Source organism: Spermophilus citellus (assembly GCF_964194105.1).
Source record: "Spermophilus citellus genome assembly, chromosome: X".
Classification (NCBI taxonomy): Eukaryota; Metazoa; Chordata; class Mammalia; order Rodentia; family Sciuridae; genus Spermophilus; species Spermophilus citellus.
The window spans coordinates 147,935,246-147,961,874 of NC_138190.1; the positions used below are offsets into that span (position 1 = coordinate 147,935,246).

Here is a 26,629-nt window from a genome sequence, read left to right on the forward strand (position 1 = left end):
TCCTCAGTTTTTCTCCCTATAGGAGACTTGGCAGAAAGCTTTAAATGAGATCCTACTCAAGAGCTTTAAGGTGTTTTATGTGGGTACGAGACCCTGAAGACCTGTCATGCAGGCACTGTTTTCTGGTAGGGAACTTCTGTTAATCTTAAACTGCATCTAGACGTGAGAGGCATCTCTGTTGATAGAATTGCCTAGGAGTTGAAACAAAGCTGGAGATACTTCCCTTTCTAAGAGGTCTGTGATGCAAATGGAAAACCCAGAGAGATCATTGGCATTTTAACAGCAAAATTTTTATTGCTTTTGAGGATTCTCCTAGAGCAGACATTGTTTTGTACAGCTCTTTCATTTTTGGCATTTTAGAAATAGTTGCAGAAGATATTTTCTCTAAAAAGAAAAGATGCCTAGTGTATTTGAAGGTGAAGGAGCTCAGACTTAAGAGGACAGGGTCTGTTGCTATTTTATGAATCATCTTTGCTTAGCACTTGCATTTTAATGATACTTCTTACTCCCAATTCCAGAGATCCTTTTGAAGTCCAGATCAATAGGACCCCATCTATCCAAACCCTAGCCCTTCAGGAACCTGAGCAAGAGCAGTGGATTCTATTGGCCTATTTAGGACAATTGCGGAGAGTTGGAAGCAAACACAGAACTAGTTGAAGCAGCCCTGCTTGTCTTAAAGCAAGGGGAATGAGAGTCCCAGCTGCTGGGGAGAGGCATACAGTGGGTCCTCCCTGATTTGCAAGCTTAGTAAACCCAGGAGACAGGCACCCATTGTGGAGAACTGCATGCCTGGTCAAAGGCTTCTTGCAGTTTCTTAAGGGTTTCATCAACGTCATTATTGACCAATGAGAGATCAAAATAGTGAGCGTACTGGCTGCGGATGGCCTCAGAATCCTTCTGTAGCTGCTGGAGGGCTTCCGTCTGTAAACAACAAAGAGTAGTGGCTGAAGCATCCCGGGCTCAGGCCAAGGTGAGGTTTTAAGCAGGCATTGATTTCTGTTAGAATTGTCCAGTTCCCTATCACCTGTTTTTGTTTTGTTTTTGGCATGATGCTGGGGGTTGAACCCTGGACTTTCTGCATGCTAAGCAAGTACTTTACCAGTGAGCTATAACCCCAGTTCTCCCTATCCAACTATGTGAAGGATCAAACTCAGAAGATATTAATTGCCTGAGGCAGTCAATTAAGAACACTTGCACATCTCACAGGATCTCAAGGTAACCCTGATTATAAATAATCAAAGCCCTCTGGAAGATCAATAGTAGCTGTTCCATAGCATGGACTTAATCAGCATCTCCCAGTTAATGCCCTTTAGTGTGCTACAGAGCCATTTCAGCAACAACTAAGAGTTGTAAAGTTGTAATCCCAAGGCAAAGATAAATGTGTCCTAAAATCATAGGACTTTTTTTTTTTTTGGTCCCAGATCAAATCACCATGAAAACACTGGTCATTAAACTACAGAAAAGTGAAAATGATTGCGACTGTTATCACAAAGGACCAATAACCCTAATACAGAGTTCCTGGAAATGGTAAGAAAAAGGCCAATAACCCAATGGGTAAATGAGCTAAGGATGTGGCCAGATAAAAAGTATGAAATACATTTCTACCTCTATTCGAATGGCAAAAAATGAAAAGTTTGACAAAATTATATAAGCAAAGGGAAACATTCTCGGGCCTCTCTTTCCTCATGGCCATACTGTACCCCAGGATAGGTTCAGTACCACTTATATTCTTCACAGCTCTCTCTGCTTGCCCGACCAAAGCTCATATACCACACCAATGTCGGGACCTGCCACTCGATCCATATGTCTCAACGACAATGACCCTATCTCATTTGCCTCTGTCACCTGAGTTGTGGCCTAATGAATAGAACTACCCAGGCTGAGTGAACCCCACCAATATTGAACAACCTCTTCTCACCTGAGCACCCTGGTCAGTAGGTGCAATGAACACAATGAAAGGTGAAAGTTCTGCTGTTCGAACAATCTTCAGGGTCTAGAAAGAAAAGGAGGAAAAGGAAAGAAAAAAGCTGTCACAGTGGATTCTTTTTCATAAGCAACCCCAATAGTATTTTCTATCATTTCCAGTACTACTAGTTTTGTTCCAGGCTGACCCCACTTAAAGTATATGAAGCAACTCAGCTCCCAGAAGATTCCCGGGAACAATGCTTTTCATCATCCCTGTCTTCATCCCTTGCATGACTAAACCCATCACTCTTGAGTTTCTATGGCTACCTACCTGGGGCTCAATGTCAAGGATGGCAATCTTGTCCTGCTTATGAATCTGATGCACTGTTTCAAATTTGGTTCCAAACATGTTACCCTGGTAGCTGCCAAACTCCAAGAACTCATTGGCAGAGATGTTCCTTGTCATCTCCTCTGTTGAAATGAAGTGGTACTCTTTTCCATCTTCCTCACTCTTCCTTGGTGGCCTTGTTGTATCTGTGTGCAAGGACCAAAAATCCCTGATGAGCTCTGGGTCCTTGACGTTTCTTAATGGCTTGGCCTATCATGTCTGTATAGAAACTCTGCCTGAGCTAGAAGGCAGTGCAGACCAGGAATCACTCCATCTGCCTATTGCATATTTGATTTTTAAAAGGCAAATCCTGATGAAAAATTTTTCTTTCATTTTCCCTATATGAAGTTACATATCTCAAATGACCAAATCCAGGGATACTGAAACTTGAAAATAAAGAAATGGCAAATGAAAATACTTTAAATATGGATCTATGGGCTCTGGTCAGGATTTCTTGGAAATATACTCTTTTATGACCTGGAAAGAAGAGCACTTCAGGTTAGTTTAAACTCACATTGTTAAAAAGTTAAAATGTGATTAAGAGACACATCTATTACTAATATAAATTTTCTAATAAGTAAAACATGCTCCAGATATTGTAGCTTCAAACAACCTCCCAACCACTCCTTTCCATCTTCCATTGAACATCTCCTTTGCCTTCCACACCATTCCCCTTTTCTCTCTCAACTGGCTCCCTCCTCTCAACCCACAACTTCTTAAAAACTCTTTCCATTAAGCAAAACAACTCTAACTCCCTTCTCACTCAAACTTATAAGGAGCCCATAATGATTATTTCTACTTCCAGACTTGTTCCACTCACTCCTTGACCCAGGGCCATCTGCTTTCTGTTTTGAATATGTCACCAGAATGAGTCTCCCTCTGGACAACTCATTGATTCATGAGTAAAAAGGCAAAAGGGAGACATAAACGATGGGAAAAAAATCAGATTCACAATATGGTTTTCTAAGCAGTTTCTCTTTCTGGGAATATACACAACTGTACTGTGTAGATTCACTTCTTGATATGAAAGAGTTCTCTGTGCATTTGACTGCTGGCCCTATTCTCCATATCTAAGACTGCTACCATGATTGTGCAGGTGTATCCTAAACACTGCTTTGATTCAGAAGACATTTCATGAGAATTAGAGGCAGCCTAAATGTCAAACAATAGTGAGAAGAGAGCTAGAAAATGAAGATAATGTCAGGTAAAAGTTGTTTTATAAGTGACTCAGAAGACGTTTCATGAGAATTAGAGGCAGTCTAAATGTCAAACTACAGTGACATAGTCAAGTAAATTATTATACAAATTATAGTACATCAATTGACTATGAAATAGTTCTCAAAGTGAATTAGAGGACCATGAGAAATTGTTTATATAGTAAAATAAAAAAGTAATACATATAAATTTAATTCTTGCTTAATTTTTTAAAGCAGAATAAAAAATGTTGACCTCAGCTTCTGTTATGTAAAATAGAACAATAAGAAAACAATTTATGTTTGTGAGCTGCAGCAATTGCAGGTACAAGTTTTTGTCTTTCCAAATTTTTAGTTTTTATAATCAAAAAATAACAAAAATGGCTACAAATCATTTCAGAGAGCTGTGCTAAATGTGATAATATGCAATACAGATGCCTGTCCTTCAGGCTTTTGCTTCCCTTCAAGATGCCCAAGAGCTACTTACATGGGGCAGGGTACACAAACTTCTCTGGATTCTGGCTTATCAGGGCATTCTTAATGTGGCTGCGACCTACCCCACTGGCTCCTGCATGGAGAAAGAAGAAAGGCTTCCATCACTTTCCCCCAAAGACAAAAGCTGGGATGGGAATGAGGATGGGACATGGATTTTCATCTCTCAGTGCTCAAAATTGCCAACAGGTGTTAGGTGCAGTGGTGCACACCTGTAATTCCAGCAACTTGGGAGACTGAGGCAAGGGATGCCAAGTAGGAGGCCAGCTTCAGCAACTTTGCAAGGTCCTAAGCAACTAAGTGAGACCCTCTTTCAAAATAAAAAAATGAAAGGGCTGGGGATGGAGCTCAGTGATTAAGTGCCCCTGGGTTCAATACCCAGTACCCTTCCCCCAGCCAAAAAAAAAAATTGCCGGGAAGTGAAAAATGAGTTGATGTTCCATGTGGGCTGGGCTCAGGGTCTTTGAGCTGTTAGAAAATTTGAGACCACAAAGAGGTTTCATGTCATTTGGGGGAGGACTCAGAACATGGTTCCACAGAGGAACCAACTAATGTGAGTTTTTCTGTTTATTTTTATAAGTGTATTTACTTTCCTGAGTTTTCCAAAATTAATGGAATGGATTTTAAGCCAGTGGTTTTACTGAAAATTTCACCAGAATTCTAATACAGATCCTCTAACCAATTAATGTTTCAACTGTAAGAATAGGAAGGTCATCTACCCAGGCCCTCATACCTGGGTTTGGAGTAAGGGCTCATTCTGTTTTGATTCAGAGTCAGTTGAGACAAGGGAGCTCCCAGGGCTTTTGTGGATGACTACACACCTCAGAGTAATTTAAGGCCCCCCCACTATGCTATCAAAGTGCTATAACATGCACTTAACCAAAAAAGTGTATCACTGGTGCACCACTACTGCCTGCCAGATGGATGGACAAAGAAGTTTAGGAACAAACCCAATCTAAAAGAATCGGTTTTAAATAGTAAAAACAAATGAACATAAGCCAACTTGTAAGGTTTACTTTCACTTGTGAGGTGGACCCAGATGGAGTATTTTTAAGGACCCCAAAAGTTCTTTATACCTTCCCTATATGGAGAACCCAAGAGACCTCACTCCATTTCTTCCTTACTGCCTTTTTTGGGGTGGGTACATAAAGTAGGCAGGGAAATAAGAGAAATGTGCTCCTGAGCAAGCAAAGCAGTGCAGGGCAATGAGAAGATACCGATCAGCACCAGGGTCTTCCTCTTGAAGGCGGGGAGCCGAACAACTTCCTCATAGGAAACAACATCCAACTGGTCAAAAACTAGAGACAAAAAACCAAGCAAGATTCATTTCCATAGCTGACAAGCAAGGAAAGAGATGAGGCCAAGGAGGTTGGTGGGGAGGAACATATCTGTATTGGAGAAGGGGTCAGGAAAGCCAACTAGAAAGGTTAGCTCAGAGAGATGGAAGCTCTTATTCCAACTCTTCATCCCTCTACCTCCCCAAAATTGATGCCCTGACCATATCTACTTCAGGTTCTACGGATTGTTCTGATGGGAGTATCCTAACACAGAATAGACACCTTTAATAAATGGTAGATAAATGTTTTTAGACTACTACTTATTTTTTATTAGCAGTTTGCTTGAACTCATTTATTATCTAAATATACAGTTGGTCCTCCATCTTCATGGGTTGTGCATCATTGGCATCAACCAACTACAGACTGAAAATATTGGAAACAATGTGTCTGTATTGAACACGTACAGCCTCTTGTGATTATTCCCTAAACAATACAGTATGCATCTATTTTCATACCATTTATATTATATTAGGTATTACAAGAAATCTAGACATAACTTGATATAATGTATATGGGAGGATTGCATAGGTTCTATGCAAACACAACACCGTTTTTATGTAAGGAACTTAGGCATCAGAGAACTTTGGTTTCTGTGGGGGTGCCCACACCAATCCCCCATAAATACTAAGGGATGACCTTGTTATATTTCCAACCATGATAGGTTAAAAAAAAAGCCAAAATTAGTTCTCAGGAAAAAAGGCTATATTCTGGGGATTCTCAGACATTGCTGAAGGTGTTGATGCCATGAGTGAAGTGTAAACAGAAAAGCTAGAAATCTGTTCAGTTCATTACCTGAGGCAATGAGCAGGTGAGGGAAAACACTAGTGTTCTTTTATATCTATTATCATTGTCTGTCTGATTGCGATGAGCTTGCGAAGATGAAATGAGTAAGAGAAAACCAGAAGAAATGGCATACTTTCTGTTTAATGTATATTCCATTGTACACTGCAACATCTCCTTTTTTCTGCTGCCTAAAGAGCCTGGGAAACACCCTAGTGCAGCCAGGACCATGGAGTGAGGCAGTTTGGAAAGCTTACTTGAGCTGTGCTTGGCAAGGTACTTGTCTTTGTACTTCTTCTTCTTCCCAAAGGGACTGCAGCTTGGGGCTTCACTTGGAGCAGATTGAGCCACACTTGCTACTCGCCTAGCAGGAACAAATAACCAAAGGGTCAATGGATCCTCAGTGTAAAACCCTCAGGACCGAGTGACCCTCCCCCCCCCACACACACACATACACTATTCTTTCTATACTAAACTTCCAAACTGATTCACTTCCTTCACTTTATACTGGCTAAAAAACATTATGTAGCAATGGCCCCCCACGGCTCACCTACTCCGTTCCCTATCCTCTCTGGAATTTTTATGTGGAAATGTTTCCAAGAGGAAATGAACTTCTACCACATGCTCCCCTTAAGGCAGCCTGACTATTTTGGCTGGGTTCTTTCCACCTCTGATGTGAACCATGGGTGGCCATCCCTGCATTAGTGTGAGTGGCATCAGGCAGGGGCCTTAGGCCCAGCACCCACCTCACTATAAGAAATAAACTGTCCACTGTAACCCTATATTACACATACAAGCATTTGTAAATAAAATATGCATACATACTACATACACAATCAAAACAACAGCTTCATGAAACAATACCTTTTATGTGTAATATACTAATATTTCTATTTAATATCATTTAAAAAGGAATACTTGTTGCAGTTCACTAAATTGATTTCATGCCTCATTAATAAATTGTAGCCCAGTTTTATCTCATATTCTCCTGGGTCTTCCTCAGCCTTCTGCTGCTCCTTGTAATGTTCTTAGTGAGGTATTAGCTCCAAAAAACACCTAGAAGACACATTTGTTCCTGCTCCAGGCTTTGACCAATATCATCCAGGTTTTGCACTGCATTTCTTCTGTTGCTTTAATGGTGTTTATTTCTACAAAGCACATCCTGTGGTTTACTGCCATGTTTATAACTTCCCTTCCACTGTATCATCACTGGAGACAAGGTCAACCCAAACTCTGGCTTAAAACTCAGAGACTGGTATATGAAACAAACACCTCTTAGCATTGTAATCTTTAAACTGGACTTATTTTGCAGAGGCAAAGGCGGGTTGACAATGGATGTGGATCGTTCTGTATGTGGTATAACCTAGCACTATGTGAGCAATCTGACTCATGGACAGGAATTATTTTTTCTATGTACCAGTAATCTACATAAAGAACATATACTTAAAATGAAACTGTTTACTGTAGAACTCAGAAGTCTTCCCACAAATTACACAGAGGGGTATATGGGAGGCAGGAGACAAGGGAGGACTTTGTTACTGTGGGACAATCATTCAAGGAGAGCTCCTTTACCTATAATGAATGACCTGTTAGTCAAGCCTATGAACTCATTATGCCCCCCCCACACACATTATTTCAGAGAAGCTAGTAGGTCTGCTCAGAACAGAAACTATACACAGCACAACAGATTTTTAAATCTAAGCAATTATTTGTGGCAGGCAGATGCCCTTTCCATCTGTAAAGCCCACCTGCACAAAATTGGCTCACCATTCCTGCAACTCAGGGGAAGGGATCAACCCTGCTGACTCCTTGGAGGAACCTTCAACCCGTCCCTGCCACCAGTTGCTGTCATCCTTGTTGATGATCTGGATAATGTCTCCTGTGACAAACTTTAGCCCCGCCTCCTTGCAAGGGATCAGATTGTCCTTTTTGGGATCATAGTCAAACTGTGCTCTCATGAACATCTGAAAAAAAAGGTCAAAGGAAATTGCAGGTGGCAACCCAACAAGAAACACCAGCATCAGAGCATGTATGCAGAAATTTCTGCTGTATGTAAATAGGGAATGAACAACATTTCTAGAAGACAGTCTAGTAATATGAATGTGTTCCAAGTTTTCAAATGTTGATACACTCTGGTCCCACAGGGTTATGCATTTATCTGATACAAACCAGCACTCTTAGTAATGCTGTATGGATGAGCACACTCATCACAGAATTATTTTTTAGAGTGAAGTATTGGAAACAACCTAATTTTCCAAGAATAGGGAACTAGTTAAATATGGTTATCTAATAAATGTATTACCAAGTAACTGTAAAAATCAATTTTTAGAAGAGTATTAAATGCCATTGAAAATGCTGCTGATAATGATGTTAACTGAGAATATCATTAAACAAAAATGATCCAACCCAATGAAAGAAGAAAAGAAATAATGAAGAGCAAAAAAGAAATTAAATGGAAAATAGCATTGAGAAGATCAACTGTGGCAAAATTGATTATTCCAAAAGATTAATGAAATTCATATAATAGACGAGATACAACTTACCAGTAGAGATCCTAGAGATATTAAAAAGGTTATTAGAGGATATTATGAACAATTTTGCACTAATACATTTGACAAAAATTCCTTGCAAAACGCAATTTACCAAAAGTGACATAACAGGAAATTGAAAGTATGAACTGATAAATCTATCCTTTGAACTTGAATCCATTATTAAAAATTCTGCTCACCTGCCCCCAAACATGCTAGCATGTACACACTCACCTGATGACTTCTTTGGTAAGTTCTTCAAATAGTATTTGAAGAAATAAGGGTAGTCTCATACTAATACAAATAATTGAAAATGATGGTACTTCCTAACCCATTTATAAGACTAATACAACCACCTGAAATTAGAGCCTATTTGATTGCTTGTGATTTATTATGATTTGATTTGCTAATGGTTTTATTTCAGATTTTAACATCTCTTGCTTGAGAAATAAACAAAGATGCCTGCTCTTACCACTTCTATAGGATATTGTGAAGATGTGTCTTCTCCCCAATATGATATGTGAATTTAATGCAGGGGTAAACAAACAGTCCAACAGAAAATAACAGAGTTCCAAATAGACCTACAACATGATTTATGAAAAAAGTAATGGTGCATATAATAGAAACAGGACAATTGTTTCAATAAATAATTCCAACTCCATTGATATCCACATGGAAAAACTGGACTTTTTACCTCTTTCCTTATAATATACTACACAAAAATTAATGCTAGATGGGTTTTAGAAGAAAACAGGAGAATATCTTCTTGAACTTGTTGTAATCAAAATATTTTAAAATAAGACATAAAAATGGCTAATCATAGAAGAAAAAAGTTGCAGTGAGTGTTTCATTAAATTAAAAGTTTCTAGTAAGTAATAGCACCACGAAGAAAGTAAGAAAACAAGCCACACAAGAAGAGAACATGTTTGGGATATATATTACACAGGATTCTTACACAGAATAAACAAGAGACTCCTTCAAATTGGTATGAAGAAGACTTTAAGTGGTACTTTCAAAAGAGGATATGTGAGTGAAAAAAATTGTCATATAAAAAGGAGCTTATCTGGGCTGGGGATGTGGCTCAAGTGGTAGCGCGCTCGCCTGGCATGCGTGCGGCCCGGGTTCGATCCTCAGCACCACATACCAACAAAGATGTTGTGTCCGCCAAGAACTAATAAATAAATAAATATTAAAAATTCTCTCTCTGTCTAAATAAATAAATAAATAAAGGCATGCTGTCCACCTACAACTATAAATTTTTTAAATAAATAAATTCACTTAAAAGATGATTATACTATCATATGTAATTTGCAACAGAAATTTTAGAATTGCTTTTCCTTTTTAATTTGTCCTTTCTAGATATATATGACAGTGGAGTGCATTTTGACATATATACATAGAATAAATATAACTTGTTCCATTTAGGATCCCATTATTGTGGTTGTATATGATGCATGTGATGAGAGGGCTGGAGTTGTGGCTCAGTGGTAGAGCTCTTGCCTCACATGTGTGAGGCACTGGGTTCAATACTCAGCACTGTATATAAATAAATAAAATAAAGATATTGTGTCCATGTATAACTAAAAAAATTAAAAATACATTCTACTGTCATGTATAACTAATTAGAACAAATAAAAAAGTTCTTAATAAAATAAAATCTACTCTCTCAGAAATTTTCTCTTCATATCAACCCCATATTCTAGCACAGTGATTTGTACACAATAGACTCAAATTTTTATAAGTGCTCAAAAGAATCTCCTCCTTTACTTTGATACTATTAACCACTGGGCTTCATGATTACTATTTTTAAAAATATTTATGTTCCAATTTCCTTGGTGAAACCTGGCATATCACACAAATTTTAATTTGCATTTCTTTGATGACAGATAAAATGATTATTTTTTCACATGTTCAATTGTATTTGTAGTGTTCCTTGTATAAATGATCACTTCATTCTTGACTACCGGCAACAAAGGATCATGAGTAAGGCTGTGATCATGCCACTGCCTGGTTGATACTCTACTACTGTCATCACTGTCTTCTGCCTCCAGGAAAAGTAAATGAGCTCATGTATTTTAGTTTACAGAGCTTCAGACAAGCAGCTTAACACGTTTAAGATATTTAGACCTTTAAGTTTGAATCACACCAGGTGTGGTAGCGCTGAGGTAGGAGGATTGAGTTCCAGGCCAGTTTCAGCAAGTTAGCAAGGATCTAAGCAACTTAGAAAGACCCTATCTCAAAATAAAATATAAAAAAGGGTTGGGGAAAGTGGTTAAGCACTCCTGGGTTCAATCCCCAGTACCAAAAAAAAAAAAAAAGTTAAAATCATATCACTTATAATCAAACTTTCAACAGAGAAAAAGGTGCCACCTACCTGTAGTGCAGGAAGACGACTTTGCTGATTGGGAATTACTTTTAATGAGATCATTCCTTTAGTTTCTTTCTATTAAAAAGTAAATAAAAATAAAATTGTAAGGGTAACTGACTTGCATGATTCTGGGTTCTCTAAAGTTATTTTCCCTCTCAAAGCCTCAGGATTTTCCACCAACAGCTATATTTCTACTACATTTTGAGATTTTTCCAGGACAAGTCCTCCTGTAACAAAAAAAGTGTCATGTACCCCATAAATTGGCATGACAATAAGAAGACATACAAACAGTAATGAAGAAAAAGCTAATGACTTTCCCTGCTCTCTTGACTATCAAGGGATTCCTGGAAATTCCTGAAATGAGTCCTGGCACACATATATCCACATCTTTCCCCACACCAATGATGATAGCATTACAAATATTTACATTCATATATACACATTATTCCATAACTTGCTTTGTTCTGGCATCACTTCAGGAATATACTTTTAGGTGACTGCAGGAGGCCCTCACTCATTATTTTTCATGGCTCTGTAGCATTCAACATTTGAGATGCATCACAGTTTATGCAGTTTTCACTCCCATCAGTAAGCAAGCAGATTGTTACCAGCTTTTTCATATAATCTACCATATCAGACATTCTTGAACATATATGCTTAGATATTGATATTTTGACCCTTGGTGGAAATGTAGAATAAAATGGTATGAACATTTTGAATTTTTAATATTTATTTTTAGTTGTAGTTGGACACAATACCTTTATTTTATTTATTTATTTTTATGTGGTGCTGAGGATTGAACCCAGGGCTTCGCACATGCTAGGTGAGCGCTTTACCACTGAGCCAGAACCCCAGCCCAACATTTTCAGTTTTAATAGCTGTCCTCAGATTACTTTTCTAAAAGATTATAACAATTCCACTCCAACAAGGAGGATATGAGAGTCCTTTATCCATCAAATTCTTGCCAGAATTACATATTAGACATTTCTTTTTCATTTCTGTCAATCCAATAGATGGACAGTAGTTCATGGTTTCTTTAAGTTATAAGTTGTTATCATAACTAATGTTGAATATCTGTTACTTTTTCTCACTTTCTTTCAATTTGACAAAAATCATACTTATATACTTATCATATACAGCATGTTATTTTGAAATATGTATAGATTGTAGAAAGAATAGGGTAATTAACACACACATTACCTCTTATACTTTTGGGGGGTGAGAACACTTAAAATCTACTCTCTTAGAAATTTTCAAGAATATGATTCATTGTTATTAACTATAGTCACCATGTTGTACAGTATATCTCTTGAATTAATTCTTCCTGTCTACCTGGAATTTTGTATTCTTTGAACAACTTCTCCTCATTATCCTCTCCAAACCCAGCTTTTGGTAACTATCATTTTAATCTCTAGTTCCACATAATGTCTTCCTGGTAATGGAGACAGAAGTTAAAATTAAAAAGAAATGTTAATATGTAATTCTGGCAAGAATTTGGGGATAAAAGACTCTCATATACTCCTGGTGGGAATGAAATTGCTATAGTTCAATGGATGCAAATAATAATAGCTATCCTGAATGAATAGGAGGACATTACATTCATACTATTTGATTCTATATTTTCACCAAGGGATTCTGTTCTGTAAAAATCAAAATATAAATATATATAAACAACAAATGAACTTATTTATATATGAAATATAAAAAAAATTCATAGAAGTCCAGAGTAGAATGGTAGTTACCAAAAGCTGTACATACAGGAGAGAAGAGGCTTTTGCCAAAATGGTCTCATAGGGAATAGGTGGAGATATAAGTACCCTAATTATTTATAATATTCCTTTCTCTCTTATTGTCTAACTTTTTGCTGAGCCCAACTGATGTAGTTATTAGAGGCCCAAGGAAGAGTAGAGAAAGATGGCAAAAAATCAGGAGGAGCAAACATGATGGTGAGCAAACATCAAGTACAATGCTGCATGTAATAAGTGCTAAATATAAACATCATGCTCAATTTTTCTTTTTTTTTAGTTATAGATGGACATAATATCTTTGATTTATTTATTTATTTTTATGTGGTGCTGAGAATTGAACCCAGTGTCTCATATGTTCTAGGCAAGCACTCTACCACTGAGCTCTCAACTTTTCATTTATAATATTCATAATGGGTCTTTGTTTCCTTGTTTTGCAGACGAGGAAATGAAGACTTTAGAGAAGTTCATTGACTTGCTCAAAGTCACAGAGCCAGAAAAAACTAAGGTTGGGATTCAGAGCTGCCGTTAAAGTGCAATGTTCTTTCCATCATACCAGATTGATGCTCTAGGTTATTTGCGCTGCTTTAGAGTTTTTACTAAATGGTAGCAGAGAAATGTCATTTCTTGTAAGAACAAAGATTGAAAAAGATAATAGCTTCCTCAATAAGGTACAGAGATTCTGGCAGAGAAATGAGGTGTACTGATATCAGTATGCTTCAACACTTCATGAAGACCATGAAAAATCTTCATCTAGCACGGAAAATACCTACCATTGCCTTTTGCAGCTGATCTACTGAGTGATTAGTCACATTTGTACCATTGATTTCTAGGATCTCATCTCCCACATGAAGAGAGCCTGCCATGAAACATACAATCAATGCACAGAATAGAGTTTCAAACAACAGCTGTCAATACAATTCAAGATAATAAAAAAGAGAAATCATTATCTAGAGCATGTTTTAAAGTAGATTGTGTAAAATACTCAGGATTAAAAACTTCCAACCATGAGAGATATCCTATTGAATCCCTAAGGGCTGTATCAGGTTGCTTAACAATTCAAGACTATCTTATTCTCCTTGACCTAAGTCTTTCAAGAGCTGAATAAAAGTACCTTGTTCTCAAATTCCTGGAACTATAATGGCTACTGACTTCAGGAGACCCTGACACACATGCATATACTAAAAAGAATAACAAAGCAAGGCAAAAAAAAACTTATTGTTTAGTTAAAAGTCTGTCTATGTGAACAGTAGTTATCTATATTGGTGTCACCCTGGATAAAAAACAAAGCTCAGCTAAACATAAAAGGCTAATTGTTCATTAGATAGGAAACTTCCAGGCAGCATTCAAAGTATGGTATGGATCAGATGGCCAAATAGAGGTTATCATTAGCTGCTGAAAACGTGCTGCATTTTAGCATATTATTTTGTTCTTTCATCAGTCCCTGAGGTTGGTTTTACCAAATGATGTGTTTGAAAATTGAATGCACTTTAATCTTAAGGAAACACAATACTTAATTATTATTTATTTAACATCTGCTTTCTCAGTTAAACTGTTAACTGCAGGAGAATAGAGATGATCTGTTTTTTTCACTGCTGTATATTCAAATCATAAAACAATGAGTGGCATATAGTAATGGCTTAAATGTTAACTATCTGGGAAATTATCAAATATAAAAACATGTATCAGAAGGCTCAGAGGGAGAAATGGTGGCAGTGGGCAATTCATATTAAGATTTTCTAAAGAACTAGTTATTAAGCCACAAAAATTTTCTTGGCACAGTCACAAAAATGTTATAACTTTTGAAGATTATAGGCTTCATGTCCCATACCACTGAACAGGGAATAAATGATTAATCCTGGCTTAAAACGTGACCAAGGACCCCAGAAAGTACCTTGTCTATGAATCATGCCTCCATGAAGGATTCTGGCAACAGTGCAGGACTGCTTTTCATTCAGCTTCAGAGTGATCCCCTGAAATATAGGAAATTACACAATCAACTTCATTTTAAGCTGTCTATGATGCTATCTTATTAACAGCTTAAGGCAATTTTTTAGGAAATTTTTTTCCCATATATACCCAGAACAGTCCTCTACTAGAATGGGCAGAAAGCCTACTTTGAGAGGAGCTTTAGATGGGGACACTGAGACACAATAGTTGAGTTGGCTGGTTTCCTAACTTCATAAGTAGCCTTATGCAATAACTCTTTTTTTTTTTTCTTTTCTGAGGAGTTTTTCCCACATTTTTCTTGGCTGCCTTAACTCTTGCGGCCCAGTGATATACAGTGGAGAGTAAGTAGCAGGTGATAATATGATAACAGATTACCATGGGCTCTTCTGTGACCTTCTCAAACTGTATGAGACGCACTTTCCGCACCTCTTGTCCCTTGGCCTGGGCAGGGCTACCTGGGGAAGCAGACCCGTTGGTGTACATATCCTCAGTTACAGCATTCAACTGGTTTGACACAGTCTATAAAGTCAAAACAACAGAGTAGTGCATGAAGTAAGGAGCAAAGGCCCATATGCTCAGTCCATAATCCACAATCCTAAAATCCAAAAGGCTCTGAAAACTCAGTTGTTTCTTAAGTTTAGCATCCAATCTCATTTGAATCAATGAGAAGCTGTTTGTAAGCTTGATTTATCCAAATGAACATACATGTTTAACTAGACTGCTATAGACATATTAACATGTTTGATTTACAGGGTGCTCCCATAGACCTTGCTGGGGGTATTAATATATATATATATATATATATATATATATATATATATATATATATATATATATCTCCATGTTATATATGGGTATGGATATATATTTTTCAAAAACTTCTGAATGTATTCAGGTGGGGTTGTGACTCAGTGGTAGAGCACTTGCCTAGCATGTGTGAGGCACTGGGTTTGATTCTCAGCACTGCATAAAAATAAACAAAAGTCTATTGATACGTTTAAAAAAAAAAAAACTTCTGAATTCAGAAGCACTTCAGGCCCCAAGGTTTAGCTTTCCAATATGGTATACACATGTACATACACTGCATAGCAAACATTGAGAGTGGATCTAAATTAATTCATGACAGGAGAGGCAGAAAAGGACAAGTGCAGAGAGAAAAGTGAACACAGATGACAATGTTTGTTCCCATTCTAAACAATAACTACCTCTCCAGTGATAGGCACATTAATGAGTCCAAGCCCCAGTTGCTCTCTTTTCTGCATGACAAATGGTGCTGGGTCAATCATATAAGCATAAAGAAAAATGAATATTGGCCCCTGCTAATTTTACAGACAAAATACAATTACAGATGGATTTAGACTTAAATGTGAAAGGTAAAACAATCAAGCTCTGAGAAGAAAACATTTCCCTAATTGTGAAGTAGGTAAAAGGAAGTCTTATGTATGACATAAAAGGTACTAACTATAAGATGAAAACTAAAAAGATAAAAAGAGTTTATGATTAAGGTGCCTGTTCATCAAAGACTCCACTTAGGTAGGCGAAGTATTACATGGACAAGACATGGGAGGAAATAATCACAGACGTAAGCAATTGACTTAATCAAGCCTAAAATCTCTCTTCAAAAGACAAAGAAAAGCCCAGCATGGCACACCTGCAGTCCCAGCTAATGGGATGCTGAGGCAAAATGATCACTTGAGGCCAGGAGTTTGAGACCAGCATGGGCAACATAATTCAATAATAAGATGACAACTAAATGAAAAGATGGGCAAGAGATATGAACAGACTTCTAATCGAATAAGACTCATGAACAGCTGACAAACACATGAAAAAGTGCTTACCTTCACTGTAATCAGGGGAATATAAATTAAATTAAAATTACAATGGCATACCACACCCCCACTAGGATGGCTAAAATGAAAAAGACAGAGGATACCAAGTAGAAACCCAGGAAACATCAGAATTAGAATGCTGGTAATATTCTATATCATGATGGGGGATGGATTTCACAGGAAGCATTTGCTAAAACTCATCCAATGGTACTTTGTGATTTTCCCCGTTTATACTTCCACCTGCAGGTAAAATATTAAATCAAGAACAATATGGCTGGGTTGGGGATGTAGCTCAGTTGGCGTGACATGCACAAGGCGCTGGGTTCAATATTCAGCACCAAAAGTAAATAAACAAATAAATAAAAGAAAAAAAAACAATATGTCCTACTAAAGAATGAGAAATAGGCCTGGGCTACAAAAGTGACATAGATGTGATAGTTTAGTTTGTGGGTACAAACTGAAAGTGGATCCAATAGCCTACTTATGAGCTCAGACGAAAAGGACAGGAAGATGGGAGATAAGGAGATCTGAAGCAGAGACTTTTGGATAAACATATGTCTCATAACATATGGGTACTCTTTGTGAAATATAACCTTTTAATTTTGATTTTCAGCTTTCTTTCTAAGGGGTAAGTAGAAACTCTGATAAGATGGTGAGGTTTGAAATACTGCTACTTATTGGGTGACCTCAAATGAGGGAAGTTACTGAGAAAGAAAAACTGCCTCATCTAGTAACTACAACTTAAAAAAACCCTCACATGACACAAAGTCATATGGCATTGCTGTCATAACAAAATTTGAAAATTGACTTAGGCTAGCTGGAAGCACAGAACTTCACATAACTCCAAGGTACTCTATAGTAGATGACTCAATCATACAGTTAGCACTATATGAGGGGGGCACCATGTAGCACTGAAAAAAACAATGTAAGAAAAAATATGCCAGCATCAGAATAAAAAGTGAAAATGAATATATTCATATATGCTTATGAATGACAACTCTAAAAGGAGACATAAGAAATGGTGGTTGCTTTTAAGGAAATGAATTGGGTACTTACAGGATGGTGTGAGAAGAAAATTGTTTCCCAGATTATGAACTGTTTGCATTAGAAAGAAATTAGTAAAAGTTGGGTGTGGTGGCACACACCTATAATCCTAGTGGTTCAGGAGGCTGAGGCAGGTGGACCACAAATTTGAGGCCAGCCTCAGCAAGTTAGCATGTCCCTAAGCAACTTAGTGAGACCCTGTCTCAAAATATAAAATAAAAAATGCTGGTGTGGCTCTGGGTTCAATCCCCAGTGCCAAAAAGAAAGAAAAGAAAAAAAAGAAAGAAGGAAAGAAAGAAAAAAGTGTAGTATGATGTTGGAAATACATATGGGAAAGTTGCCACTGTGGCCATCAGCTCCACTTTCAACACAGAAAGAAAGAAGAAGGGCCAGGCCAGTGGCACCTATCCCAAAACCTCCCCAGTGGATATCTCCTTTTGAATCACTGGGGACCATCCTACACTGCAAAAGGGACTAGAAAAATAAGAATTTAGTTGGATACTTTACATCCCAAACAAGATCAGGGATCTGTAGGTGAGAAGTGGGATGTTGGGTTGGCAATCAAGTATAATAATATAAACACTGTTTACTGATTTTTCACTTTTTAAATTTAATCCTGAAACAATTATAGAGAACAGATTGTAAATGTCAGCACCATGAAAATATTAAGACATTCATACACACGATAAAGAGGAGAAATCATTTAAAAAAAATAAAGGGAAGGGGCCAGTAATCTTCTCCCCTTAAAAATGGAGAATTCCAAGAGGTAGTATCTGCACTGGTTGAACAACACATCAAGGAATAAATGTATAAAGTTCCAAGAAAGCAGAAGTTGTAAACTGATGGGCCATAAATCTGTTTTATTTTGACAGTGTGTCTTTATTTTGTTTAGTAAAAATCAGGAAACTCCAATTCTCTACCTGGCCCAGTTCTCATGTTCTGCACTGCTGGTTAGTCCAGAGGCTGGTGTCAGCTGCAATAACCTTGCACCTGGAATGTTATTTTCCTTATACACAAATGGTTTCACTCACCTGATCCATGTAAGTTAGACTAAAAGTACCTCTGGATGACTTGACCTTTTAAAAACCAATGTGAAGAAAAAGCCACAGGCCTGTGAATAGCTAAAGTGAAGAATTAGTCTGCAGTTTTAAGATTTTTGTATGGTTCAGTAAAGACCAGATGGTATAGACACACAGGTCAATGGAACAGAATCAAGGAGTCTGGCTTATATCCTCTTATCAATAGTAATTGTGGGGCTGAAAAAGCTAAAAAACAAACTTACAAATGAACTCTATCAGCTAATCAGCAACTATTATTTATGCATGTTAGCAACCATAGTATATACACAGGTGGCCACAAATTCTGGAAATTCACCATATACCTGGAATGTACCATTAATGAAGCATTTATAATGATTCACCTGTGATTCCTGGCTTGGTGGGTTCCTGCATCATATTCTCTCCTTGAACCCTCACAAACTTTGAAGTCTGTACTTATAGTTTAATTCCTGGAGCCAGAGACTTACTAACCCTGAAAGCTCAAACAGTTTTCTAAAGCATTTTATGCTTCCAAATATTGATCACAAAGTGGAAATAAGAATTTAATTTAATGAGTAATGTTACTGCACACAAAATCCAGCACTGGCTTAATGTTATTGTGGGAACTCAGGCCAGGTATCTAGATGTGTTCTTGTTTGTGGAATGGTGGTATTTAGGCTTCCTGTTTTTTTTCAGTGGAAGGAGAATCATTTGTACGTGTACAGACTGCACTGGATAGATGAAGCACATTGGAAAAGGATCTTTAGACACTTGGTCTTTGGACTGATGTATGTGTTCTCAGATGAATTTAGTGCTTGAGAAACAAAGCACCTAGTTAATGTATGACTTTAACATAGTACATTCCAGAAAATTCTGGCTCTTAGGCCTCCTTCTCTCCCCAGTACTTATCATTTGCGGTTAAACAGTGTTAATGTCTTTCTAATTCCTTGGAGTACTATTGGTTTCCTCGTAGTTTCTCTTGTTTTTTCCAAAGTGTAACAGGATATTGCCCATATGAAGACCGGATATTTCTGGCACCTGGGCCCAAGGCCTGTATGACAGGCTGGCAGGTGTTGTTGGGCAGCCCCAGAGTCTGCTGTCTATGATATCCCCTTGCTGTCTTGGAGTGGGCCTTCTAATTCTCCATGTGGAAGCAGCTGGCAAAGAACCCAACAGTGGGCTGAAAAAATGTTTGTTCTATCCTATGGTCACTGGTAAACTGTCACTTGCTCTTAAGCCAACTGTCTGGATGAGGAATCCAACTTTAATTGCCTCTGCTCTATTCACTGTACCACCACCGACCCCAAGCCAAGTTTGTTTTTAATCTCTTTTTTGATTCTAACTTCCTTTGAGCAACTGTCTCTGCCCTTTGAACCCTGCTGCAGATGTTTCCTCCGAAGGAGGCAGGAGGCATAGAGTTCTGTAGAGCAGTGAGAGGTGCCTAGCACCGCTGAAGCCTGGATTTTGCATTATCCAGGATGAATGGGCAAAAAGCACTCCTAGTAGAGGGAACAGCCTGTGCAAAGACACAAGGGTTCTTGCTCAATGCAGCACATTTTGCCATGGCAGGAAGCTGTCTTGCCTGTCTGTGAGGTGCATGATCAGTGAGTCTGCTCCTAATTATATATTATTTTTTCTGAGAAAGAACTTTTGCATGGATCTAATTGTTTTATTTGAGAAGGGGCTATTTCCATTCCGGGTTTTTCTTTTCACAGAATGAATACTAGAAAATAAAATTTTCAAATTATTTACTCCTCTCTCCAATTTTCCCTGTATGTGGTAGGATCTGTCAGTCTACCTTGTTCCCTGTCCTTCACTTTCAGGATCTTTAAGACTTTTTTTTTTTTCAAGACTAAAAAGACAGTATACTTTGCAGATAGGATCTGGTTTTATTATGATCACTAAGGGCCAAGTAGATAAAAGTTTTATCACATAACTTCTGTTGTTTTCTACCTCATTTGTTCTCCCTAGATAAGACACTGAACTAGAACATAAGGAACAGATATTCCCCTCAGCACTATTGATATTTTGGGTCTTATAATTCTTTGCTGTGAAAAGCAATACCCCCTTAGTTGTGACAATCAAAAATGTCTTGAGGAATTGTCAGCATTGGAGGAAAAAATTCAGTTGACTTTTCACTCATGTACAGGTTTTCCCCGAGCAATGAATTACTGTAATATTTCAGTGTTACTAAAAAGAGACTTTGGGTGTGGAGTACAGAAAGGCAAGATTAAATAACTGTATTTCCAAAATTGGCTGGGGAGAGAGGAAGTGATGCCACACATTAGGAAGAGGAAATAAAGTCTCTGAATTAAGGAACCAGTATATAACTTTTGTAATACAGAATCTTCTTGTTCTTCATTTTTTCTTTTTTTCCTTCATATAAATAAATACATGTGGGAAAAACACATAATAGGTTTTTGCTAAAAAGTCACCTTCCTTGTGACACCTTTTCTGCTTCATTTTTCTTCATAGCACTTGTCATCATCTTTGAATATTCTGTCTAGACAATGGGTATTGTTTAGTATCTGTATGGGTCCACTACAAATGCCAGCTTTGCTGTATCCAAAGCAGTTTCATAAATCTCTCAAATGAAGTGGGTACAGAGTGTGAGGAGCAGGGTTCCAGTCCTGTCCAGGAGGGGAAGGTAGCTCAGTGCTGTAGCTTATTGAGTTTGGGGAACACCTGCTACACAACAGAGAAATACAACCTCCTCTGAGGGCCTTTTGGAGAACAGAGGTTAACAGCTTTTTTTTTTTTTTTTTTTTTTTTTTTTAACCAGCCATCCCTGTTATATCATTGTCAGAATGACCTTCAAAATGTTAGGATTCCTTGTTCCATCCATACACAGAAGCCACCCCATTTGCACCTAGCAGAAGGAGACTGCCTAAATGCAAAAGAACAGTGAATGAGCTCTTTAGAGCTAGAAGTTGGCTTTTACAAGCATGTCTGTTGACCCAAACACAAGCACTCCAAAAACCTGGCAGACCTACTCTTGGATGTGTTCCTTTAAGTCTTTCTGTTACTCATTTCCGTCCACGAGGAAGTTTTCCTTGACCTTAATAATTGCTCTGCCCTGGCTGCGGCCTCTCCTGATTTCCACCTAGAAGGGCTGCTGTGGGCAAGGATCCACCGCACCCTGAGCCCAGCAGGAACCTGGCCAAGAGCTCTCTGGGTTCCCCCACCCTGCTGACTGCTGAGGCCTCCACCCAGCGTCCAGGACACCCAAGATCAAACCATACAGAGACACGGACGTAAGTGGGGAAAATCCCGCGGCGGATGTTCAGGCCTGAAGCCGAGCCGCAGTCCCGCACCCTGGGGGACCCGAGGGGCCCGCTCACCTCCGGCCGGCTGCGCTTCTGCAGCAAGTGCTCCAGGTAGAGGTCAGACAGCGCCGTGCGCATACTGCCCCCACCCTCGCCCTCACTCGACTTGAGCGTCATCTCACAGAAGCGGGGACACCGAGACGTGGGACGAGGCAACGACAGTAGTGGGGAACCTGGGGCCTGCGGGGTGGCGGAGGCGGCAGGGACGCGGCGGCGCGACTGCGCCCTTCACCACACTGCAGGCTGACAGCAGGGAGGGCAAAGGAGGAGCTCCGCCCACGCTCCGCCCAATCCCACCTTCGCTCCGCCCCTAAGCCTTCCCACGCCGTGGCCTCCGAGGCGCCCAGCCCCTGGAGAACGCAAAAAAAGCCGTAAGGAGGCACACGTATGCTCCAGGTCTCCCAGGGCAAAGCAGGACCAGAATGGGCAGTGGCCCCCAAACTCCCACTGGTTGAGCACGCAGTCCGTGCGTTACCCAGCAGTAATAGGAAATATACATGTATCCTCTTTTTTACCCCACCTGAACCTCAAGGTCTCAGACCTCCAGCTCCTGGGGGAGGTGATGCCAAGGACCGATTTGTACATTCACGAAAGCGTGTGAAGCTGTAATCAGCCGCTTATTGAAGCTTGAAGAATGTAGGAGGTTCACAAACTTCGGGCTGTTCAGATAAATCGATGTGGGTACAATAGGGCCAATGCGTACTTCGAGGTTTGGACATTACAAAATGCCTTTAGGCTCCTGTGTTCTTGAAACACTTTTTTTTTTCATCGCTGTATACTGTTCAGTGATGAAAGATTTGATTACCCTCAAGAACAAACCGGTTTTACTTATCTTGTGAATAAGATAAATAAAATATGAATGCCACAAATTTTTTAAGGAAAAAAAAAAGCAGAGGGAGCACACATTCTTTGGGAATCTTAAAAGAGGATCCCTTTGTATCCTAATGCCTAGGAGAAACTAAAACATTAGTCACACTGGTGAAAGGCTTTCTGAAGAAAATGTGTGTGTGTGTGTGTGTGTGAATATACATATAACCTCAATTTGCCATGTTAATGGGAAAACTCACTACAGGTAAAAAGTATTCAATGTAACTCATTATTAAATAAAAACAATAAACTAGGTATAGAAACAATGTCTCAACTTCATTTTTAAGTCATTTTTAACAATCTATTTGTATTTACTTAACTGGTGAAAACTCAAATGTATTTCCTTTAATATTTTGAACAACACAAAGATGCCTCAATAACCACTTTTTTTTCCATGTCTTTTTTGAGGGGTAGGGGAACCATAGTTTGAGCCCAGGGACAATCAACCACACAACCACATCCCCAGCCCTTTTAAATTGTCATTTTGACACAAGGCCTCACTAAGTTGCTGACACTGGCTTTCAACTTGCAATCAATCCTCTTGCTTCAGTCTCCCAAGCCACTGGGATTACAGGCAAGTGCCACCACACCCAGTTTGTTAATTATTTAACTTGTTGATATATTCTAGACATTAATCCCTTTTCAGAAGAGTAGCAGCCAAATAATTTCTTCCATTCTGTGGGTTCTCTTCCTGCTCTTGTTTCCTCTGTTGTGTGGAAATTTTTTGATTCAAGGCTGTCTCGATTACTGATTCTGGCTTTATTTCTTGAGTTTTAGAAGTCTTATTAAGGAACTTGGCGTCGGCATCAATATGTTGGCATATTGACCCTAAAAGGGGATATCATGAAAATAGAGGGAGTCAACCTACTTTACATACAAACCGAGATATGAAAATTACGGTATATACATATAATAAGAATTGTAATAAAAAAACAAATACATGTATAAAGACATGAATTGGCATGAACATACTTTATACAAAGATATGAAAAATTGTGCTCTATATGTGTAATAAGAACTGTAATACATTCCACTGTATTTGAAAAAAATCAATAAAAAATAATAAATAAATGCTAAAAAAAAAAAAAGAAAATAGAGGGAATAATACTGGAACCAGGGGTGATGATGCACACTTATGATCCCAGCAACTCAGGGGGCTAAGGCATGAGGATCCCAACTTTAGGTCTGCCTCAACAACTTAGCGAAACCCAGTCTCAAAATAAAAAAAACAAAAGGACTGAGGCTGTAGCTCAGTAGTAAAGCATCCTTGAGTTCAATCTCCTAGACTAAGGAGAAGAAAAAGGAGAAATAAGACTGAAGTACAAGTAGGGGGTCAAGGGAAAGGAAGGAAAGATGGAGAAAAGGAGGAACTGTGAAATGAAATTGAGCAAACTGTGCTATGGACGTGTGTAAATATATCACAATGAACCCCGTGGTTTCATATAACTAAAATGCACCAATTAAAAAGACAATAAATAAATAAACAGAAGTCAGAGCAATAAAGGAAGGGGGCCAGGAAAAAAAGAAGAGGGCAGGAAAAGGGAAAAACTGGGAATTTAAATAGATCAAATTATAACATATTCATTTATATGAATGTCAAAATGAACATTATTATGTATAACTATAATGCACTAATAAAAACATGTAGTGGAGATATACATACTGGGAAGAAAGAAGAAGTTTTCATTATATGGATATATTATTGTCTATGTAAAATCTTATAAAATAGAGATTAATTATTAAAATTAATAAACATTATTATAAGGTTGCTGACTCATCATTATATAGAAATCAATTGCATTTCTATGCACCAACAACCAACACACATATAACTTTAAAGGATATCACTTTAATATGGCATCTAAAACTATCGAATATCTAGGAATAAATAAACTATATATATGTATTTTATGTAGACAATTATAGAACTCTATTGAAATCTATTAAAGAAGAGCTAGTAATGAAGACATAAATCAATGTTCATGACTTGGAACACTCAATTTCTTTTAGATGTCCATTCCCCTAAAATTGTTAATGAAACAAGAGAGACAGACTGGAAACAAATCAGACACTTAATGAGAGAAAGGAAAGGAAAGACTGTCACTAAGTGGTACTGGGCAGTATGACTTTTTCATTGATTATGTTCTGTGCCTTTATCACACTCCTGGTCTAAATTACTTTGGTTTTATTCTTGGTCATTACAACTCCACACAAACTTTAAAATTATCTGGCAAATTCCACAAAACAAATATACCTTTTGACAGCACCACATCAGAATTACACTAAATCTATAGGACAATATAAAAATTTTACATGGACAATGTCTATAGATAATGATATCATTAGCAATGAGTCAAGAAGCAATCAACTCACCTCAAAACAGAAACTGAGACTAGCTAGAGGTGAAGCAATCAATTTTATCTAAACTACCATAGTTGGAAGAACTGAAGAGAGCAAAATTTAAAGTGAGGCAAAGCTCAAGAATGGAAAAATACTAGAGGGCAAGGCAGCTGACTCAGAGAATGGATTCTCACACAGTTTATCTTTTTCAACATTCCTATGCTTTTTTATGGTTGGCCGGCTTCCAGGGCAAGGTGGTCATTGTTCAAAATCTGGGTTAGCTCCTTGGAATTTATTGCTTCTTGGAATTTATGGCAACTATTTGCTTTTCTGCATTCCTAGAACTGCCTTTAGGCACAGAAGTTCAGTTCAAAGTTCATGAATGGAAAATTATGTATTTACATAATATGAAAAAATGAAATTGGACTCTACCTTATACTACAAAGTAATTTTCAAGTAGCTTAATGATTTAAATGTGAAAGGCTAAACTACAAAACTTATAGAAGACAATATAGTAGAGTTCGTTTATGACTTTGAGGTAGAAAAGGATTTCTTTTTTTGGGGGGTGGGTACTGGGGATTGAACTCAGGGGCACTCGACCCCTGAGCCACATCCCCAGCCCTCTTTTGAGTTTTATTTAGAGACAGGCTCTCACTGAGATGCTTAGTGCCTCACTTTTGCTGAGGCTGGCTTTGAACTCGAGATCCTCCTGTGTCAATCTCCCAAGCCACTGGGATTACCATTGAAAAGGATTTCTTAGACTCCAAAAACACTAACATAAAGGAAATGATTGCAAAACAGCACCATATTAAAAGAACTATTTCTTTTGTAAACATATTTTTAGCTGTACATTAACACAATACCATTATTTATTTATATGTGGTTCTGAGGATCAAACCCAGTACCTCACATATGCTAGGCAAGCGCTCTACCACTGAGCCACAAACCCAGCCCCTAAAGAACTATTTCAACTCATCAAAATACATCATATCAAAGTGAAAATACAATTCTCAAATTGCCAGAAAGTATTTTCCATATGTATATCTCATAAAATATTAGCATACAGAATATATAAGGAATAAACAAATCTATTAGCAGAAATTCCATAGAAAAGACAACTTTTCAGCATTCAATATAATTTCTAAAGTTATTAATATTAAAAAACAGCCTTCATAGAAGTGATAATGTCCATTTCTATTGTTTTCAGAATTTACACATTCATGTATTCTGAGAATTGTGTATGCACCAGGCTTGACCTTGGATTCTGGAGAGAAAGTGATCAATAGTGGAGGCCCTGTCCCCCCCCCCAAAAAAAGGAAGACAATTGATAAACACATGAAAAAGTCTTCAGTCTCATTGGCTATCAGGGAAATACAATAAAACAATAGGATGTAATGTCTCATCCACTGAGTTGGCAAAAAATTAAAAGGCTGCTTATATTGCCTGTTACTGAGGTTATAGGACAATGGTATGATGACTTTGGGAAATTGGCATTGTATC

The 26,629-nt window shown here is 38.1% G+C and overlaps 1 protein-coding gene across 3 annotated transcripts; it reads right to left on the bottom strand.

The window, feature by feature from the left end:
* Window positions 1-268: 268 nt before the first annotated feature.
* Window positions 269-22,192, bottom strand: MPP1 (MAGUK p55 scaffold protein 1). 3 transcript variants are annotated; one of them, XM_081276728.1, is made up of 12 exons: window positions 21,938-22,189; window positions 15,062-15,205; window positions 14,631-14,709; window positions 13,510-13,595; window positions 10,998-11,066; window positions 7,863-8,059; window positions 6,353-6,459; window positions 5,196-5,276; window positions 3,974-4,054; window positions 2,237-2,439; window positions 1,919-1,993; window positions 269-921 (listed from the first exon to the last, which is right to left on the bottom strand). In XM_081276728.1, the coding sequence occupies exons 1-12, from the start codon at window positions 22,037-22,039 to the stop codon at window positions 745-747; spliced, it is 1,401 nt and encodes a 466-aa protein (XP_081132854.1). In that variant the 5' UTR covers window positions 22,040-22,189; the 3' UTR covers window positions 269-744. The 3 variants fall into 3 exon arrangements, with proteins under 3 accessions (XP_081132854.1, XP_081132855.1, XP_081132856.1); XM_081276729.1 differs by lacking the exon at window positions 5,196-5,276 and having other exon boundaries at window positions 21,938-22,192; XM_081276730.1 differs by lacking the exon at window positions 15,062-15,205 and having other exon boundaries at window positions 21,938-22,191.
* Between the last annotated feature and the right edge of the window lie 4,437 nt (window positions 22,193-26,629).